A 22,370-nucleotide genomic window follows, 5' to 3' on the forward strand; every position below is an offset into this window, starting at 1 on the left:
ACTCGGTCTTGCTTCTGCCAAGTCCTTTCAGTTACTGACCTCAATGCACCCTAATCCAACCATGATCAGAAGAAGTGAACTCAAGATGAGAAGCAAAGGTGACTGCCCTTGACACCTAGGCAGCATTTAACTTAACCTAGTATCGCATCAAGGAATCCGAGCAAAACTGGTGTCAATCCGAATCATCGGGAAAACCTCAGTTATCTGTAGTCATACCCATAACAAAGAAAAGTGCTTGCGGGTATAGGAGGTCAGTCATCTCAGTCATAAGGCAACACTGCAGGAATTCCTCAAGGTAGAGTTCTAGGCCCAAACCTTTAACTGTTTCATCAATGACCTTCCCTCCAATAATAAGGTTAGAAGTGAGGTTGTTCATGATTGCACAATGTTCAGCATCAGTTGCGACTCCTAAATATTAATGCAGTCCCTGTCCACATACAGAAGACCTAGACAACATTCAGACTTAAGGTAATAAGTGGCAATAACAGTACACAAGTGCCAGGCAATGACTATTTCCAACAAGAGAGACTCTAACTATTGCCTTTGACACTCAATGATGTTACAATTGCTGAATGCCCACTTGCAACATCCTAGAGTTACCAGTAATCAAAAACCAAACTGAACCAATCATATAAACACTGGAGCTATAAGTGCACGTTCGAGGTGGAGTATTTGGCCATGAGTAATACACCTCCTAAACTCCTTTCCACCAACCATGAGGTAAAAATCAGGAAGATGATGGAGTAGTCTCCACTCATTTAACTGAGTGCAGCCCCAACAACACTCAAGAATCTCAACATCTTCCAGGACAAAGCAGCCCACTTGACTGACACCCAACCTAACTATTAATATATCAGCTATGTCCCACTACTTCACTATATACACCTTTTGGCTATTTATATACTTACAGAAGACTCTGGGAATCCCTTTCATGTTAGCTACTGGTCTCTTTTCCTTTTCTAATTTGCTTTTTTTGTTTACTTTCCATCTGAACTGTCTATCACAGAATCACAGAATTGTTACAGTGCAGAAGGAGCCCATTTGACTCACTATGCTTGCACCAGTTCTAATTACCTGCATTTTTCCTATATCCCTGCACCTCATTTCCATCCAAATAACCATCCAATGTCCTCTTGAATGCCTCAATTAAACCTCCACCAAATTTCCAGGCAGCGAATACCCTAATTACCCACTGCATGAAAAAGATTTTTCTCACATCACCCTTGCTTCATTTGCACATCACTTTCAAGCTATGCCCTTTCATCTTTTTTCTTCTATGATTGGGAACAACTTCTCCTTAACTACTCTGTCAAGCCCGGTCATGAATTGAAGACCTCTATCAAATTTCCTCTAAAACTTCTTGACTCCAAGGAAAACAGTCCCAACCTGTTCAATATAGCCTCAATTCTGGAACCATTACTGTAAATCGCTTCTGCACTCTCTCCAATACATTCACATCTTTTCTATATTAAACCTAAAGAAGTGCGGATGCCGTAAATCAGACAAAAATAGAAATTGCTGGAAAAGCTCAGCAGGTCTGGCAGTATCTGTGGGAGAAGTCGGAGTTAACATTTCAGGTCAAGTGACCCATCCTCAGTCTGAATTCTGGGAAGTATCACTCGATCTGAAATGTTAACGCTGACTTCTCTCCACAGATGCTGCCAGACCTGCTGAGCTTTTCCAGAAATTTCTATTTTTGTTCCACATCTTTTCTATAGTATGGCACCCATAATTGTACACTGTCTATCAGTATTCAGCCTGGTTGTAGTGCCCACCTGACATCTATCATAAGTACATTTTTTTTTCTTCACTTTAACAATTTTCGTCATCTACAGAGCTTTGGATTTGTTTGCCCTACTTTTGGCTTTTGTAGGAATAGACCTTGACTATGCTTGAACTGTATCTCTTCTTTGAAAATAGCCCATTGTTTGGTTACCACTTTTCCTGCCAATCTTTGATTCCAATTTATCTGGCTCAGATTCATTCTTACCCCAGTGAAGTTTGCTTTCCTCAGTTAATTCTCTATCTGCTAGGAGAAGAAGCTAACATGTTGGTAGGAAACCAAAATTTCAAAAAAGGCACAATCATGCTCAAGATTATTGGAGATATATGAAATGATTTTAAAAATGCAGCCATTGATCCTAACCCTGCAAACCTATGCCACCAAATGGTCAGCTGACAGAGAACTGCCCATATTAATACCCACAAAACTAAATAGATTAAGTAGCATCATTCCTTATTGAGTAATACTAAATCATACCAAACTGTGACATTACAAAGTATAATGTAGATGGTTTATGTTTCATTTGACACAGGCACCATGAGACAATCCTATTGAAACTATGGTCAATAACTGATAAAAAATGGTTGCCTTGTGGGGAAAATAAATCTCAACGTTTGAAATAGATCATTCACCTTTTCCAGTAGAGCTTCTCTGTAAGATCCCATCTTTTGTATCAAAAGCTCCCCACGTTCTTTCTTTGCAATGAAGTCTTTAATAACATCCTATAAGATATATAAAAATAATATTTTTAATTACATTTTTGGGTGCATGCATAAAACTTCACTCTTTTTGAATTACAATGCACAACTTTGAACGCCATGCTTGAATGTCTGTGCTTTCGGTGAGTTTATGATAGGTTCTATTAAATACCCATTTGAAATGCTGTTAAACCCTCCCAGATCTTCATTAACCATTCAAAGCAATTTTGGAAGAGAAGCCCACTGTGTTAATTTACTGTTGTGTCCAGAATGGGGGCTGGGGATGGGAATGGATTATAAAATTATGGTGCTACCTTCACATGGCTGTAAAGCCAGTTAAGGAATACCGTCACCACTCAACAAGAATGTGGAAGACAAAAGCCTTGCATTTATCTAGTATTCATGACTTTCCCAAGCACATTTCAGTCAATTAAAAACACGTTGATGTTGATTAAGAGATAAATAGGGAGACAGCAGGGAGAACACCTCCAATGTTCTTCAAAATCATGCAATGCACTGGTTTCTATCCACTTGAAAGGGTACACAGAAGCCTGGTAAAAACAATGACTGCAGATGCTGAAAATCAAATACTGGATTAGTGGTGCTGGAAGAGCACAGCAGTTCAGGCAGCATCCAACGAGCAGCGAAATCAACGTTTCGGACAAAAGCCCTTCATCAGGAATAAAGGCAGTGAGCCTGCAGCATGGAGAGATAAGCTAGAGGAGGGTGGGGGCGGGGAGAGAGTAGCATAGAGTACAATGGGTGAGTGGGGGAGGAGATGAAGGTGATAGGTCAAAGAGAAGAGGGTGGAGTGGATAGGTGGAAAAGAAGATAGGCAGGTCGGACAAGTCAAGGAGACAGTAAGTGAGCTGGAAGTTTGAAACTAGGATGAGGTGGGGGAAGGGGAAATGAGGAAGCTATTGAAGTCCACATTGATGCCCTGGGGTTGAAGTGTTCCGAGGCGGAAGATGAGGCGTTCTTCCTCCAGGCGTCTGGTGGTGAGGGAGCGGCGGTGAAGGAGGCCCAGGACCTCCATGTCCTCGGCAGAGTGGGAGAGGGAGTTGAAATGTTGGGCCACGGGGCGGTTTGGTTGATTGGTGCGGGTGTCTCGGAGATGTTCCCTAAAGCGCTCTGCTAGGAAAAACTCATCTGAAAGATGACGTCTTCTACCATTCAGCATTCCCTCAAAACTGCACTGGAACACCAGCTTTGATCTTGGGGATAAAGTTCTCAACTGTAACTGGATTCTGAAACTGTTTGACTTGGGTGAGTAGGTACTGATTGAGCTGAAGAAGCAAAGGCTCAGACACCTGAGCAACTGAGAGGACCCAAGATTTCTGATATGTTTATGAAGGTAACAATATACCCCATGGCAGGCAAGTTGTCTTTGTCAGAAGGTATCAGAGGCAGTTATTGAAATTTCAATCATCTCAAAATAAGGCCAAGAGATTTGATGACCTCACAAGAGTGGCCAAGGTAAGTCAAGGCTAGAGTGTCAATAAACAACTTCACTCATCTACTTATAGTTTTCTCTGTCAGTATATGGGTGCTATGACACTGTAGTTATAATATTAGATATATTGTGAAAGAGATTGATATGTCTTAAAAAGAAACACAGAATGGCTCCCAGAATTCACATGACAACTTTGCGGATTGAACCAGTCTTGGAACGAGACTGTATTTATCTCAGGCAGAAATCGTAAGAGATTATTTTGAAACTCATTGAACATTTCCAAGGCTAAACAGAAACTCCCTGACAATGATTCCCCTGGAGGTGTGGATAGCTTATTTGAACTCACCTGACAATGAGAACCATCTCAATTAACGGCTGAAACAGTTAAGTATTAATCATCATAACTGGAAAGTGGTAGGTGAGTTTTTGTTATCTAACATAGAAACATAATACAACAGGTTCTGGGATAAGTTAAGGTTAGATATAGCAGACTGTGGGACAACATTTTAATCAGAATATCAAGAAGAATGCTAAGAAATATCATCTTAAAGGAATGGAGAAAGGCAATCTAGCGAAAGGACTGTTGTACTAAACCGGGCTATCAAGTACCACAACCTGCAGTGTCATGGAAACAAAACAAACAAACAATTCTTTCCCAGATCTTGTTCTGCTCAACTTGTAGAACTTCCCATGATGTACTTGCAGCTGCTAAATTCTGACTTCAAGTTTACAATCCCTTTACTTCAGAAAGAGGATTTCAAGCAAGTAACCGGTCTGCAATGATAACAGACTGATCTTACCTTAATCTTCACAAGTACCTTTTATCCAAAATAACTTTTAATGTATGTTCGTGTGTTTTAGCAAATGACAATCACTTTTTTGGTTATTTTCAGCAATAGTTGTATAATAAACTATAGCTTTACTCTTTTTAATTGGGACATTTTAAATTGAATTCAATAACAAAAAGAGGGGGTATATTAAATCTGCAAATTTACAGCTTGCAGACCGCTTGATAGACACGCCTGTTGTGGTTGTGACAATGGCTGTCAGGGGAACTCACTTCTGCTAAAGGAAATTTCTTCAAAAATTCAAAACATTTTATTCAAAACTACTCTCAATTGACGTTTGCTGGCACAAGAACTTATTTTAGTATTGAAAAACACAATCCTAGATCTGATTATTATTGCAAACATGATCTCATATAGGCAAGACTCCATGACACAAACAGACCTGGACAATTAGTGTCCCCAAAGGAAAAGATTGCGCACAGCCAACTATACAGAAGGACAACTGCTGGAAGATTAAAATCATTGAAACTCTGATGGAGTAAAACTGGACATTACAGGTGACCCAAATCAAGTTTTTTTAAAAGTCATTCATGGGGCGTGGGCATCGCTCTCTGACCAGCATTTATTGCTCTTCCCTAGTTGACCCTAGTTGGCTACAGTCCTCCTGCTGTGGATTGACCTACAATGTTCTTAGGGAAGAAATTCCAGGATTTTCACTCAGCAACAGTGATATTTCCAAGTCAGGATGTAAGTAGTTTGGTGGGGAACTTGCAAGTGGTGGTGTTCCCATGGATCTGCTATCTTTGTCATCTGGTCATGGGTTTGGAAGATGCTGTCGAAGGATCTTTGGTGAATTTTTGACAGTACACACTGCTGCTACTAAGTATCAGTGGTAGAGGGAGTAAATGTTTGTACATGCCAATTAAGTGGCTGCTTTGTCCTGGAATGGTGCCGAGCTCCTTGAGTATTGTTGGAGTTGCACCCATCCAGGCAAGTGAAATTGCTTTTGCTGCTTGCTGCAGCTCCAACAACACTCAAGGAGCTTGATACCATCCAAGGCAAAGCAGCACGCTAAATTCCATTCTATTGGCTTCAATGAATGTAGGTTTGCTCACTGAGCTAGAAGGTTCATTTTCATTTACCTACATCCAGAACCGCAACCTGAGCTACAAATCTTCTCAAACTGCACTAATTGGCTTCCCTGAATAGAAAAGTGGGCAGTAGTGTTTGGCTGAAGTGATACAATTTGTCAACATACTCACCATGTCCAATTTGAAGTCTGAAGTCCACGGGAAGATAAACAGAGATTAAGAGAGGATTCTAGATTTTTGTGTAGGCTAAGAGGTCTCATATTTAAAAGGAAGGCGAGCAGGTGAGAACATAGGAGAGGGTGAAATGAAGGTAAGCTGGCAAGAGCAGTGTGGGTGAAGTTCAGCATGTTTGTTTCAGCTTGTTGTTTTCAAAGTATTGCTATATTTTTACTAATACTCCTATTTTATTCAACAGCAAATATAAGCAGTGTGGGTCGTAGAGTATTTTTGGCAGAATAGACTCGATCGGCCAAAGGGCCTTCCTGTACTGAGTGCAGAGCTAAACATACTTGTTTGCCTTTTACATCATAGAGGTACCTTGAATCAAGAAGTTAGCCATTCTGATTACCTCCTGGGCACTTTCAGATCAACAGCAATTGCCATGGTCTCACCAATTTATAATCTGGTGCCTTACCACTAAGCCACAATAACAAAACAAAAATCCACTTGCAAAGAATTAGACAGAAAATTGTCACTGCAGGAAGAAAGAGAGTCATTCTGACATGGAGGAAGCAGAAACAAGCAACCTTGACTGAGGACCTAAAGGACCCAATCTTGAAAAATAACAGTAGCATGGATCTCTTTCTCAGGTAATGAAGATGACTTCCATACAAATTGTTAAGATGATGAAAAGTGCGCTGCAACATACTGCAGGAAGTTTCTCATGATGTACAGCTCACTCCAGAGGCTATGGGTAGAGCCATCCATTGACTGAACAGACAAATGGATGCTGAGAGGGACCTAAAGTACTTTGATGTTGCCATTGGAAACCATGGTGTAGCAGTGAGAGGGGAAAAGAAAATCCCTTCCACATCCCATTCCCCTCCAAATATCAATTCTGTCACCAGAGGAAAGACGATGCAGAATTCTGAGCTTAAAGTTGTATCCAATATCAGGTGTCACAGTTTATGAAATAAAAGTGCCTTCTATATTGTTTCTCATTGAACTTGTATGGGAGAGGTGAGTACCTGCTGTTGATCCAGCCTTCTATACAGTGCCCTCCCCACTTCTTACCTCCAGCAGCTGCACCTGCTCTCATCTTTGCTCCTTTCCCTTTATTCTTTTCTTACTAAACCATACAGATTTGCAATTAAACTGCAACAGAAGACCATTATGCAGGCAAAAATCATCACCTCCAGTAGCAGTGCAGCAAACAGGCTCTGCATTGTAATGTCTGTGTTGTTAACACCTTATTGTCTAATAATGGTATAAGAACATAGGGCAGTACAGCACAGCACAGGCCCTTCAGCCCACGATGTTGTGCTCAGCATTTATCTTAATCTAAGATTATGTGATAGGTTAAGTATGGGAATAGAAATTAGGAATTACAGTATTTATCTTTCACAACCACTCCCCACTTTCATTTAAATGTGGCAGAATAGACTTGAGATAAGCTAACAAAGAACTGTCAACTTTTTGGAAAATCTATTTAAGTAGTCTTTTGTGGCAGAACATACCTAGAATCTGTGAAAATTATGTTTTTCTCTCTTTACTGCTCAAAGCAATGGGAAATTCAGAACAATATACATTAAACAGCTTACTTTTTCTTTTGTGTGTTTGTGCAGTTTGGACATTGCTGCCAAGGCAATGTATTGCACAACTATAACTGCCTTCGAGGAGGTGGTGATAAGTCTCCTTCTTGAAGTGCTGCAGACCCTGTGGTAACGTATGGTATTATTAGGGAAGGAATTTCATGATTTTGACCCAGCAACAGCAGCAATGTATTTCCAAGTCCAGATGTGTGTTATTTGGAGGGGAACTTGCAAATTGCTGGTGCTATTCCCATCCCTTTGCTATGCTTGTCTTTCTAGGTGGTAGAGGTCACAGGTTTGGAAGGTGCTGTTGAAGAAGCCACATGGTGAGTTGTTCCGGTGCATATAGTTGATATGTTCACTGCTGCTACATCACTGACAGTTGGCAGAGTGAATGTTTAAAGTGGTGGGTGGAGTCTGAGGAAGACGTTATGGAATTAACAGGCAAACTCAGAGTATTACACCAATATTACACATAAGACATAGTGCAAGCAGTTGAAGGTAATGCTGAAAAGGGTATTGGAGTAAAATGTTGTTTGTGTCATGATTTGGAGACGTCAGTGTTGGACTGGAGTGTAGAAAGTTAAAAATCGCACAATACCAGGTTATAGTCCAACAGGTTTAATTGGAAGCAACCACCTGATGAAGGAGCGATGCTCCAAAAGCTAGTGCTGCCAATTAAACCTGTTGGACTATAACCTGATGTTGTGTGATTTTTAATGTTGTGTCGGTTTGGTTCAGTGTTTCTTCTACTGAGTCACAAAGCAATTGGTTTAGGAGTAAGAATTGATAAAAGTCCCAATGAGAGATCCTGACCTGAAATGTCGACTCCCCTGCTCCTCAGATGCTGCTTGTCCTGCTGTGTTTTTTCCAGCTGCACACTTTATCGACTGACTTTCCAGCATCTGCAGTCCTCACTATCTCCAAAGCTGACAAATGCTCAGGAGATTCTGCCAGGGAAAGCAGTGAAACCACATACACAACAAGTGTTCAAAGTGGAATTGAATATGAGACTAAGTGAAGGGCTAAAGGGCTAGTTTGAGTTAGTAAAATGGTCTTTTCCAATTTATTAAATTAATCACATGACAATTGTAACAGGTAGGTTGATGGGGTAGAGATGTATGCAAAGTAAAGAATGTACAAGTGGAGATGTCTCTAACACAAATACATCTTTCCCAGCACAGATTGTGGTGCAGTTGCTGTCTAAGTAGCCTGGTGTGAGGCGGTAACCTCTCTGTTCTTTGAATAGATGTTCCTTGCTCTGGTGCATACTTGTGGCAATATCTATTATCTTTTTCAGATATCCAGCAAATACAGATTTTTCTTGGCCTTTATTTTGTGTAAAACAGTAACAAAATAAGCTTTTCTTAAAAGCATAGTATTGTATCTCAAAAGGATATCAATGTTGTTCAAAGGTAATGTATTCATCAGACAAGGGCAAGGAAATTCAGTGTTAGTGGAAGAGGTAACAAGCATAAACAAGGTCAAATACTTCAAAGAAATATTTTGTGATGAATCCATTTATAATTATTTCAGCAATCTAGCCAGTTGATGATGATAGCCCTCTCCTGAATTTACGCATATCCTTATATTGTACATCAAGAATGCAAAGAAGTTCCTTTGTTAACAAATGCTGGCAGAAGCTGCAGTTAAAGAGTATGCATGTTCCTTTATGTTTTGCATCAGGTCAAGGCATTTCATAAAGAAAATTATAACAGCACGTGTACATTGAAAGGACTGGATGGTTTATCCAGGCACAGATGAACAACTCATAGGAAGAAATAATCAAAATATTATCAACTGACATGGAATTGGATCTGTTAGTGAGAAATGACTGACTCAGATTGGTATGTTAACAAGACAATTGTATAACATAACTATTTTTAAAAGAAGCAATATGGAATATCCAAAAGCAATGGCCAAGTAAGTAGATGAAATTTCGGTTGGACCATGAAACATCTAATGTGCTGGAACATCATAGAAACCCTATAGTGTGGAAGCAGAATATTCAGCCCATCAAGTCCAGACTGACCCCCAAACGGCATCCCACCCAGACCCCTGTAACCCTGTATTTTCCATGGCTAACCAACCTAACCTGCGCATCTTTGGACTGTGGAAAGAAACACATACAGACACAGGGAGAACATGCAAACTCCACACAGACAGTTAGCTAAGGGTGGAATTGAACCTGGGTCCTTGACGCTGTGAGACAGCAGGGCTAACCACTGAACCACCTCAGATACACATCTTAGATTTTTATAGAATGGAATCCCTACAGCATGGAAACAGGCCTTTCGGCCCTACCACTCCACACCAACCCTCCAAAGAGTATCCCCCCCAAACCCATTCCCCATTACTCTGCATTTACCCCTAATCTGCACATCTCTGAACACTATGGGCAATTTAGCATGGCCAATTCACCTGACCTGCACACCTTTGGATTGTGGGAGGAAACCTACGCAGACACGGGAAGAAGGTGTAAACTCCACACAGACAGTCACCCGAGGCTGGAATCAAACCCGGGTCCCTGGCGAACCACTGAGTCACTGTGCCACCCTGCACGGCCGTTACCTTCTGAGTTCCCTTTTAAGTCAGACACCCTCATATTGATATAGGCATCAAAAGGACCTCTCAGAGGAAGAGGCATCAGACCCTTTAAATTTGCTGGATATATTCAGAAACCACTTTATATCTAAAGACTAATGTTTCATCCTAGTAAGGATTGCTGCAGTCTGCCTCCAAAAGGTTATATTGTTTAAAAGTACTTACCTGAATACTCACTCCTCCCAGGTCATTAATACAAATCACAAAGTACTGCTGGCTTCCCATTCACTGCCTTTCCAATCCACCTCTTGATCACCTCCCCAACACTTCATATTTGATTTCAATCATGACCCTTCACCCCACTTCTGAGGTGTGACTTAGTCCTGGCAACAGTGTTTTTATCCATCTGCTAGAATTGGCAAAAGACCCATTGAACTAATTGCAGATCAAAAATGGAAATCTCATCAGGTACTGCCCTGAAAGCTCTCTTGCGGAGGACAGAGGATGGGCTGTCAACTTTAAAGGCAGAAGGCTGGTTCTCAGTTGGTTCTTACTTCTTAATACAGAGCCCTCGATGAGGTGCCAAGTTTGTTGAACGATGGACCTCCCATAGAAGCCCACAAGCTATTATGACCCATTTGGGAAACTGTTGGATGAGAAGCTGGTTAGCACCATATGGCACAGCAACAGCTCCACAGATGGTCAAGGAAGAAATGCATCAGGCCTGAGACCAGGCACCTACTCTGACCTCGACTGTACAGGATCCAAATGCACAGGGAGGTGCTGTTGAAGGAGCCACATACAGAGTGAGGATCAGGACCAACAGACAGGTATGTGGGACAGAATGGCACTCAAAGACCAGAAGCTGTAGCAGTGCAATCAATCATGTGACTGTCTGCCTGCTACCATGGACAGGTTGGCAACTGTCTTGGACAGACAGGTCCAGCACACTCAGGGGATGCTGGAGACATCAAGGACTTGCATTTCTTTGCCCTAACCATTGGTCCTCAGCACCAAAGGAATAGGGAAAAAAAGGTGGGGAATCTTGATCTCAATTCAAGTGCCCTGTTCTCAGATGGATACAGAGTAGTGTCAAGAGGCATTCAGTCAGAGGAGAAGCCAAATAGAGGTGCTTCAGCAATTTCCACTGAGGTCACTGCAAAGGTAGAGCAGGCCCTGCACCTCCACCCTGCCTGCCTCCATCTCATCCTTGGAGGTTCACACTTTGGTGTGTCAACTTACCTCCGGCAAGAAGTTCTTCAACATGTCTGGGCCATTCAGATCCCAATGCCCTTAGAATCACCACACTAAACCTCCCAGACCAAAAATCACCACTGCCAAGCAAACTCCTTCCACCTCATCTGGAGAACAGGGGAGCTCTCTATAATAAAGTGAGGCGGAGGGGAAGAGGAAAATGTGCTGAGGCCATGTCAGGGGCAGAATTCTGCATTATAAACAGGATTGGGGATTCTAGGTAATCCAAGATGGAGGACGGGAAAAAATTGTGGCTGTAAGAGCTGTTCCTTTTTTGAGGTATAATAAGTGTTGGAGATGATTTCCTTCAATTCCAGGAGCAGCAATTATTGTTTACATGCTAACTGACATAGCAGTGAATCTGCAGAGTTACTGCCTTTGCTGTTTGAGTTCAAGCAACTCTGGACATCGGAGTGCATCTAGGAAAAATTAACAAACAGCGAAATTCCCAGCTGACCTTGGAGGAACCTGTGTGGGAGAGTTCACAGCACAGACACAAATAAGTGCACAGTTTTTAATGTGTAACCTTGCTGCAAGTCTACAGTAGTGAGTATAGTGGCTCTTTCTTGATTATATGTTTTATTGAAATCTGTCTCTTGATTACATTTTAAAAATATAAACCATAAGTACTAAGTTAGCCTGGAACACTTTTTTTTAAAAATGATGGTGGTGCTATTTTCTGTGTCTGTAGACTGTGAAGGAACAAAGATGTAAAAAGGTAAAAACAATGACTGCAAATGCTGGAAACCAGATTCTGGATGAGCGGTGCTGGAAAAGCACAGCAGTTCAGGCAGTAAGGAACAAAGATGGCTTTCAATGGAGTGATACGCTCTTCTTGTCAGGTGTGGGAGTTTAGGGAGAGTTTCCATGTTACTGATGATTCTGATGATTATAAGCAGAAAATGTCTTTGGTTATGAATCCTATAAAATCGCATGTATTGGTTAGAGCGACAGTTTCCCGAGTCAATGGGGAATTTACAAGAGATAGGGGGCATGATGGATGCCAGTTATGGGAAGGGAGAAAAATTGCAGACACAGTCACATAGATGGGTTAACTCAAGGAAAGGTAGGAGACGTAGGCAGGTAGTGCAGGAGTATTCTGTGGCTATTCCCCATTTCAAACAAATATGCTGTTTTATAAAATGTAGGGGCTGATGGACTCTCAGGGGAATGTAGCACAAACAGCCAAGTTTCTGGTATTGAGACTGGCTCTAATACAATGAGGGGTACATCGAGTCCCAAATGATCAATTGTAATAGGGGACTCTCTTGTCAGAGGCACACTCAAATATTTCTGCAGCCAGCAGTGAAATATCAGAATAGTATGTTGCCTCCCTGGTGTTAGGATCAAGAATATCTCAGAGATGGTGCAGAATGTTCTCAAAGGGGAGAGGGACCAGCAGGAGGTCATTCTACACATTGGAGCTAATGACATAGGAAGGGGAAAGGATGAGATTCCAAAAGGAGATTATAGAAAATTGGGCAGGAATTTAAAGAGGAGATCCTTAGGGGTAGTAATATCTGGATTACTCCCAGTGCTACGAGCTAGTGAAGGTGGGATTAAGAGGATAGAGCAGATGAATGCATGGCTGAGGAGCTGGTGCATGGGAGAAGGGTTCACATTTTCAGATCATTGGAATCTCTTCTGGGGTAGAGGTGACTTGTACAAGAAGGATGGATTGCACCTGAATTGGACGGGAGATTTGCTGGAGCTCCTTGGAAGGATTTAAGCTAGTAAGATTGTGGGGTGGGAAGGACCCAGGGAAATACTGAAGAAAGATCAATCTGAGACTGGTACAGTTGGGAAAAGCAGCAAGTCAAACAGTCAGAGCAGGAAGAAACAGAGCAGAGAACAAGGTAAGACTGATAAATTAAACTGTATTTACTTCTGGACAAGAGTCCAGAGACAGTATATTCCTGTTAGGGGGAAAGGAAAGGCTGGTATGTGTAGGGAATGCTGGACTTCCAGCAAGACTCTGATCTAGACTTTGATTTTCAGCATCTGCAGTTGTCACTTCTGCCTAGAGAAATTGAGGGTTTGGTTAAGAAAAAGAAGGAAGCATATGTCAGATATAGATAGGAGAGATCAAGTGAATCCTTATAAGAGTATAAAGGCAGTAGGAGTATACTTAAGAGGGAAATCAGGAGAGCAAAAAGGAGACATGAGATAGCTTTGGCAAATAGTTTTAAAGAGAATCCAAAGGGTTTTTATAAATACATTCAGGACAAATGGATAACTACGGAGAAAATAGGGCCCCTCAAAGATCAGCAAGGCAGCCTATGTGTGGAACCACAGGAGATGGTGAAGATACTAAATGAGTCTTTTGCGTCGGTATTTATTGTGAGGACATGGGAGATACAGAATATGGGGAAATAGATGGTGACATCTTGAAAAATGTCCATATTATAGAGGAGGAGGTACTGGATGTCTTAAATACGTAGAAGTGGATAAATGCCCAGGACCTAATCAGGTGTACCCTAGACCTCTGTGGGAAGCTAGGGAAGTGATTGCTGGGCCCATTGCTGAGATATTTATGACATCGATATTCACACGTGAGATGCCAGAAGGTTGGCTAACATGGTACCACTATTTAAGAAAGGTGGTAAGGAAAAGCCAGGAAACTATAGACTGATAAGCCTGACATTGGTGGTGGGCATGTTGTTGGAGGGAATCCTGAGGGATAGGATTTACATGTATTTGGTAGGGCAAGGACTGATCAGGGATGGTCAACATGGCTTTATGCATGGGAAATCATGTCTCACAAACTTGATTAAGTTTTTTGAAGAAGTAACAAAGAGGATTGATGAGGGAAGAGTGATAGATGTGATTTATATGGACTTCAGTAAGGCATTTGTCAAGGTTCCTCATGGGAGACTGGTTAGCAAGGTTAGATCTCATGGAATACAGGGAGAACTAGCCATTTGGATACAGAACTGGCTCAAAGGTCGAAGACAGAGGATGGTGGTGGAGGGTTGTTTTTCAGACTGGAGGCCTGTGACCAGTGGAGTGCCACAAGGATCGGTGCTGGGTCCACTATTTTTCTCCATTTAGATAATGATTTAGATGTGAACATTGGAGATATAGTTAGTAAGTTGCAGGTGACACCAAAATTGGAGTTATAATGGTCTCCTTCCTATCGGAAAGATGTTGTGAAGTTATTACTTAACATCTGTTGGAAGTTATTACTTAACATCATGGCACATGCAAAATGATCAGAGTCAATCTGTCCCGAGAGTCTTTAATTCTAAGGAAAACATGCTGCTGGTACTTAAGTGCCTGAACTAGACTCTACGGAGTGAAATTTCCCCAAAAGAATGACACAAGGGCCTTGTCATCTCTGCCTGTTTACACACAACCCATCAGACAGATCAGACACTCCCGATCAGGAAATTAAATCTCAGTTTCCAGCATGACAGGCAGGGATATTAACCACTGCACTAATGAGGCACTCTGCCACCTCTCATTATTTTTATAGCCTATTTTCTCATCAACCTGTTCAGAGTTGTTATTTCACACCTCTGCGGCAGATGGGACTTGAACCCAGCCTCCTAGTTTGGGGTAGGAATGCTACCACTGTGCCACAAAAGCCTAACTCTATCTGCTCTCAAGACTATGGACAAAATCCCCGCCATAAATTCTGCCCAATGATACCTTCCAAAGTGTTTTTAGTTATGTCATACTGTGCAGCAATAACAGCCACTAGATGGAGTCCATGTGCAAATACACAGTTAAATTCTGGTTCAAAAGTGCCACATAGGAAAAGGTAACTTAAAGGGCACATAACGATCGAGAATTTTAAAGGTTTCTGTGCATTAGTGAAAGGGGAAAGAGTATTTGTACATTGACAGCATATGCACATTACAACTGGACATCAAGATGGGACCTCAGCGGTGGCATTCCCATCTCGGATTTGAAAAGTTATAAATTCAAACCCACTCTTGATTGTCCTGGAATGCAGAAAGCAGAGTCCTATCTCTGAGGGCTGGGGTGACATCTGGTGGAGGATGTATGCCCATTGGGATTGGAGTGTCCACTGAGCCAGGGCATCAAGCTGTATCATCAAGCAAGCTGCAAGTCAAATGGCTAACCCTACATTGATAAAGTTCTTATAAAAGAAAAGGATAGAGGTCTGTGGATGTGGAAGTAATGGATTGGCATGAGTCCAAAAATGTCCAATTTTACACAGACTCAAGCTGAGCGAAGGACTCTGATTCCATGTGCCATTTAAATAAACAAAGGGCATTCTACTGATATCACAATCCTACATAAACTAGTGCACATTCAGTAATTCATTCATTCCCAATTTGTTGAAGCAATGAAAGAACACTCACATATTGATTCCATACATTAAAAACATACAAAGTGCATTTTGACCAGAAGAATGCAGTCTGGGAGACATTACACTCCACAAAGTACTCACATGTTTCTGTAATCAAATAAGTTATTACATAAACTTGATGATCTGAACATTTGGTGTGGGTTCCTTCAATAGCTTGTGGTTGGTGCACAAACAATTGTTTTCTGTTTAAACTCTTTAACACATTCCAAAGAGCTTAAGTGAGGAATTAAATCTGCATTCATGAATTTGACTGAATTGCACGTGATGAGGTTGAATAAAAAGAGCATTTTCTCTAATGCATTTTTTTTAGAAATAAAATTGAACACAAAGAGGAGTAGAAAATACAGTAGCTTACATACAATGTTGAGATTTATAGCACAGAGAAAGGACCTTCACCTCATTGCACCTATGCCATTAAAAAAAACAACCTAACGTCTATTCCCATTTTCCAGCATTGGCCCATAACCTTGTATGCATTGGCATTGAAAGTGCACATCTGAGTACTTCTGAAATGCTTTGAGGGTTTCTGCTCTACCACCCTTACAGGCAGTGAGTTCCAGATTCCCACCAACTTTTGGGTGAAAACATTTTTCCTCATATCCCCTGCAAACCTTCGGCCCCTTACCTTCAATCTATGTCCCGATCATTGACTCCTCCATCAAGTGGAAAAGTTTCTCTCTGTCTAAGTGACATGATAGCAGTGTAAAAGACACTTTTACAAAGTAACAAAATTAATTAGTTTTGTTCTTAACAGACTGGTGCTGCTCAAGCTATATATAAAATACACATAGATAATTTATTTTTATTCATTCACGGGATGTAGGTATCACTGGTTGGACCAACATTTATTGTCTGTCCCCATTTGTCTTTGAGAAGATGGTGGTGAGGTTCCTCCTTGAACCACTGTAGGTACACTCTGTCAGGAAAGGAGATCCAGGATTTTGACCCAGCAATGCTGAGGCAACAGCGATACATTTCCAAGTCAGGATGCTGAAAGACTTGGAGAGGAACTTGCAGGTGATGATGTTCCCGTATATCTGTTTCCCTTATCCTTCTGGATGGGAGTGGTCATGGGTTTGAGGCTTGTTGTTTAAGGAGCCTTGGTAAACTTTTGCAATACATATTGTAGATGCTGTTAATGTGGTGGAAGGAGTGGATGAGCAAATGAATGAATACATAATTTTCCATTTCTCTCTAGTGGACAGAGAATGTTCAGGTCCTTTGTGGATTATGAGTAATTTTTTTATTTTTTATGAGTGCAGGAACCATCTAAATTTGTAAATCAAATCCTTTGTTAACCGAACTTCAACATACCTTCAGCTTGACCAAATCATAAAATAATTGTCTATTGGTCTGTAGTGTAGTGTGGTATGGTTGAATTACGTCCTCCAGTGTAAATCATACCTACCCACATCACCTCATCTCCAATGACAGGCATTAAGTGTTCATGGAATTCTTTGTCACTGCAATGGATATCATCCATTCAGCTGCCTCTGCTGCATCTCTCTCATCTCTTGGTCCATCAAGATAAGCTTCACACAAATGTCCTCCCTGTTCGAATCCACTTTCCTCCCTTAGCAAAATTGCCATCATTACCCCTTTCTTCATCAAAAAAAAATCCTTGACCTTCAGTCCTTATAAACAATCCCCTCATTTCTAACCTCATGTTTCTCTCCAAGATCCTTGAACATGCTAGCACTTCTCAAGTTCCTGTCCATCATCCCCACAACACCATGACTGAAACACTTCTATCAGGCTACACTACCACCACAGCACTGACAGGATCCTAATGAAAGTCACAGTTGATGTTCTATTTGACTGTCACTGTGGTACGTTAGGTGAAAGTGAGGACTACAGATGCTGGAGATCAGAGTCAAGATTAGAGTGGTGCTGGAAAAATGCAGCAGGTCAGGCAGCATCCGAGGAGCAGGAAGATCGGTATAGTGGACAGCGAAGAAGATTACCTGAAAGTACACTAGGATCAGTGGCTTAGTGGTTAGCACAGCTGCCTCTCAGCACCAGGGACTTGGGTTCAATTCCTATTTCGGGCAACTGTCTGTGTGGAGTTTTCACATTTTCCCTGTGTCTGGGTGCTCTGGTTTCCTCCCACAATCCTCATACTAAATTGCCCATAGCGTTAGTTGCATTAGTCAGGGGTAAAAATAAGGTAAGGGAACGAGTCTGGGTGGAGTATGCTTCAGAGGATCATACCAAATGCCTTCTTTACTATCGTATCCAAACGTCCAGCTCAGCACTGTCCCCATGACCTGTCCTACCTGCCTATCTTCCTTTCCACCTATCCACCCACCCTCCTCTCTGACCTATTACCTTCATCCCCTCCCCTTTTCACCTATTGTACTCTATACTACTTTCTCCCCACCCCCATCCCCCTCTCATTTATCTCTCCCCCCTTCAGGCTCTCTGCCTTTATTCCTGATGAAGGGCTTTTGCCCGAAACGTCGATTTTCCTGCTCTGCGGATGCTGCCTGAACTGCTGTGCTTTTCCAGCATCACTCTAATCTAGAATCTGGTTTCCAGCATCTGCAGTCCTTGTTTTTACCGACTATGAAGATCAGGCACAAAATAAGCATTGAAATCTGGGGCAGATCAGCCATGATGTTACGCAATGGTGGATCAGGCCTGAGGGGCGAAAATGACCTATTCTTGTTCCTAATTTATATGCCATTATGATTGTCACTTGCATTTTACAGTGAAGAATACAGTACAATACAGTGAACTGCTTCTAATGTCACTATAATCTGGAATGATTTTGAATAGTTTCTGAATAAAAAGATAAAAATGATATAACTGAAACAGAGTTCACCTTCGTTCGGCTGCCTCCCCATGAGTCCTGAGTCAGTTCATCAGTGACACCTGCACCTCCTCTACTGCCTTGCCAACACATGTGCTGCATCCACCAAACATAGGAGTCACCACTCTTTATGGGCCACCACCAAGTCCCATGCTGAACCCACACTCGCCCCGTAACCAGGAGACCCCAGCTCCACTTCCGCTGCCACTGCCATGTCGCTGATAACAGGGGTCCTCGCTCTGGGTCTACTATGACTGCAAACAAGAGTCCCTGGTTCTGCTGCCACCTCCATGAGGTAGGAGTTCCCACGCTGGGCCTCTTACAACCAGGAGTCCCTGGGTCCCCTGCCAGGGCCAGACCGTTGCCATGTCAAGAGTCCCATTCTGGCCATCCTCCTCCGAGATGTCACCTTGCCAACACCGCCATCTTGAAGAATCTGCCACTGTCACATCTGATCGCTGGAGGAGCTTTGCTGCTGCTGCTGCAGCCAGCATCAAACACTAGGAGGACGTCCTTGCTGCCGCTGCCACTGTCTCCAATCGCCAGGAGGTACTGCATCAGCCACCACCTCTGATCGCCACTCCATGCACAGACTGTTTTTACTGTCGTGCCAACGCCAGCGACTAACACACCAAAGAAAAGAAAAGCAAAAATAGAAAGACCGAAAGAAAAAATCCAACTCGCATTGGACTTCACTGGAACCCATCAATTTTCCAGTAACTACGTTTCTCTCCCCACATACGCTGCCAGACCGACTGTGTTTCTCTCGCACCTTCTGTTTTTACTTCAGATTTCCAGCACTCACAGTACTTTTTGGTTTCAATCAATTAAATTTGGGTTACTCACAGGTGGTGGATTGACACTGACTTAAATGCTTATTAGTGCAACAACTTGCTTTTAGTTGCATTAATCAAACCCCAGTACTAATTTCAAAATAAACAGAGAATATGGGAGAAATTCAGCAAGTCTAGCATTTGAAGAGAGACATAGAGTGAATATTTCAAATCCAGTATGACCTCTTCTTCAGAACTCTTCTTTTATTCCACTTGCAAGTTACCACTCTCAACACGTCAAATAATATTTTAATTTTTTTAAATGGAGTTATCTTTTTTAAAGACTGCCTGATTGTGCTACAGCATTGATAGATTTTGTGTCCAGTGATATGAAAACGAGTGTATGAAAAAAACTTCTAAACAAAATGTGCAATTCTGAACAGTTTCTTTAGTTTTGACCAAAGTGGAAATTCTATCCCGTGCCAAATCTTCTGTCTGTCTCTTCCACCCGATCCCAATGTTGATGACAGAGTAATCCTTTCGTTTTGCTATCCAGAATTACCTTCCTAAACCTCCTAAGCCTCCACAATTGCTCAGCCTGGGCTCAAGTCCCACCAATTCCAGGGATGTGTAATAACATCTCTAAACAGATTGATTAGAAAATAGCTTTGAAAACTTTGACAAAATCCATCTTCTATGCCAAGATTTTGTACTTACTACATAAGTTCAACCTTATTAGGTTAACAGCAATATTCCACATATATTTCCATAAAGCACAACAGGATGATTTGATCAGTGTAACTAAGAATATACAGTCACAGCACCAGCGTTAACTTTGTTTTGCATGTAAATGACCGAGAGCAACTGTTGACAATGCAATCATCAACCTCTGAGAGACAAACATTTCAGAATTAGATTAGGATTTAGAGTTGGCATTAGGTTCAGAGGTGAGCATGTTAAGGGTTGCAGTACGTGGAGGGGTTAATTTTGGGTTTAAGCATTAGGAGTTGTGTTTGGATGGAGGTGGTATTATTGGGTAGGCTTTATGAATTGGGGGAGGGTTAAGTTAGAGTTAAATATTAAAGTTGTGGGATGGTGTTAGTGATTAAAGTTAAAATTAATAAGATCATAAGTTAGTTACATCTCAAATAACTTAAATAAATTTGTCAAACATGGTTTCCCTTTCAAAAATAAACTATGTTGACTCTACAAGATTGCACTGATTTTCTAAGTGTCTTGCTAATTCCTGTAACAGCTCTTGTAATAGAGCTGTGAAAATAGGGTTACAAGGCAAAGAGTCAGGTTTTGGGTGATAAAGTCTGGTAATGTCAAGGTTTCACTCTTAAGAAAAGGGGTTAAGTCAGGAGTTGTGGAATAATGGCAAAGTTAGAGGATAGGTTTACAAGCATAGAGTTGCAGGAGAAAGTCAGAGTGGGTTTGTGGTTGTGGGGGTGAGGTAGGAGCATGAAAGTTGGGGAAGAGCGTTTAGAGAAGAATAAAGTTGGAGAATAGGGTTGGGGTATTGGATTGGAGATTATGGGGAGAAGATAGAGAAGGTTGGGGTAGAGTTTGGAGACAGAGGAAAGGATAGGGGTTGAGTCAGGATGAAGGAAATAGGGTGATGTCCTCGAGGCTGGGGGTTTCCAGGGAGGAGGGGGGGTGGTTAGGGGGGAGGGGGGGGGGGGGGTTAGGGGGGAGGGGGGGGGGTTAGGGGGGAGGGGGGGGGTCAGGGAGGAGGGGGGGGTGGTCAGGGGGGAGGGGGGGTCAGGGAGGAGGGGGGGGTGGTCAGGGGGGAGGGGCGGGTCAGGGAGGAGGGGGGGTGGTCAGGGGGGGGTCAGGGAGGAGGGGGGGTGGTCGGGGGGGGGTCAGGGAGGAGGGGGGGAGGAGGGGGGTGGTCGGGGGGGGGGTGGTCAGGGAGGAGGGGGGGTCGGGGGGGGTCAGGGAGGGGGGGTCAGGGAGGAGGGGGGGTGGTCAGGGGGGGGGGGTCAGGGGGGAGGGGCGGGTCAGGGAGGAGGGGGGGTGGTCGTGGGGGGGTCAGGGAGGAGGGGCGGGTCAGGGAGGAGGGGTGTGGTCAGGGGGGGGTCAGGGAGAGGGGGGGGGTCAGGGGGGAGGGTCCCAGGGGGACGGGGTTAATGAGGGACGGTGTGAACATTAACCATGTTTATACGGGTCACCACAGCGGTCTGCTCACCTGATCCAAGGCGAGGTCCTCGAACCAGTTGTGCATCAGCACCGAGGGGTTGTAGCTCCTCTCGCCCATTTCTCTCAGCGCGGACTGAGCCGCCCAACCGACAGCACCGCGTCCCCCAGGCCGCGCGGTCACCACGGCAACCGCCCTTTCATCAACACGCCCGCCCCGGTAACCGGGACTTCCGGCAGACCGTGACCAGACAGACCGGAGGGGGCGGGGCTTAGAGAGAGAGAAGCGTTTGGGGAGGGGGAGATAGGGGGGCGGGGAGATGGGGAGATGGGGAGAGATAGGGGGAGATAGGGGGAGATAGGGGGGGAGGGGGAGATAGGGGGGGAGGGGGAGATGAGGGAGAGATGAGGGGGGGAGGGGGAGATTAGGGGGGGAGATTAGGGGGGGAGGGGGAGATGGGGGGGAGGGGGAGATAGGGGGAGATAGGGGGGGAGGGGGAGATAGGGGGGGAGGGGGAGATAGGGGGGGAGGGGGAGATAGGGGGAGATAGGGGGGGAGGGGGAGATAGGGGGGGAGGGGGAGATAGGGGGGGATAGGGGGGGAGGGGGAGATAGGGGGAGATAGGGGGGGAGGGGGAGATAGGGGGGGAGGGGGAGATAGGGGGAGATAGGGGGGGAGGGGGAGATAGGGGGAGATAGGGGGGGAGGGGGAGATAGGGGGGGAGGGGGAGATAGGGGGAGATAGGGGGGGAGGGGGAGATAGGGGGAGATAGGGGGGGAGGGGGAGATAGGGGGAGATAGGGGGGGAGGGGGAGATGGGGGGGAGGGGGAGATAGGGGGAGATAGGGGGGGAGGGGGAGATAGGGGGGGAGGGGGAGATGGGGGGGAGGGGGAGATGGGGGGGAGGGGGAGATGAGGGGGAGATGGGGGGGAGGGGGAGATGGG

General features: G+C 43.6%; 1 protein-coding gene across 1 annotated transcript in view; it reads right to left on the minus strand.

Moving 5' to 3' along the window:
• Window positions 1–21,684, minus strand: part of cfap161 (cilia and flagella associated protein 161) — a 46,234-nt gene extending 24,550 nt beyond the window's left edge. Inside the window, exons 1-2 of the mRNA XM_072564803.1 lie at window positions 21,478–21,684; window positions 2,416–2,505 (exon numbers count right to left, since the gene is read on the minus strand). Of these exons, the coding sequence (XP_072420904.1) occupies window positions 2,416–2,505; window positions 21,478–21,546 (159 nt within the window). The 5' untranslated portion in view covers window positions 21,547–21,684. The remainder of the gene's footprint in view (window positions 1–2,415; window positions 2,506–21,477) is intronic.
• Between the last annotated feature and the right edge of the window lie 686 nt (window positions 21,685–22,370).

The sequence above is a fragment of the Chiloscyllium punctatum genome, chromosome 48 (assembly GCF_047496795.1).
Source record: "Chiloscyllium punctatum isolate Juve2018m chromosome 48, sChiPun1.3, whole genome shotgun sequence".
NCBI lineage: Eukaryota > Metazoa > Chordata > Chondrichthyes > Orectolobiformes > Hemiscylliidae > Chiloscyllium > Chiloscyllium punctatum.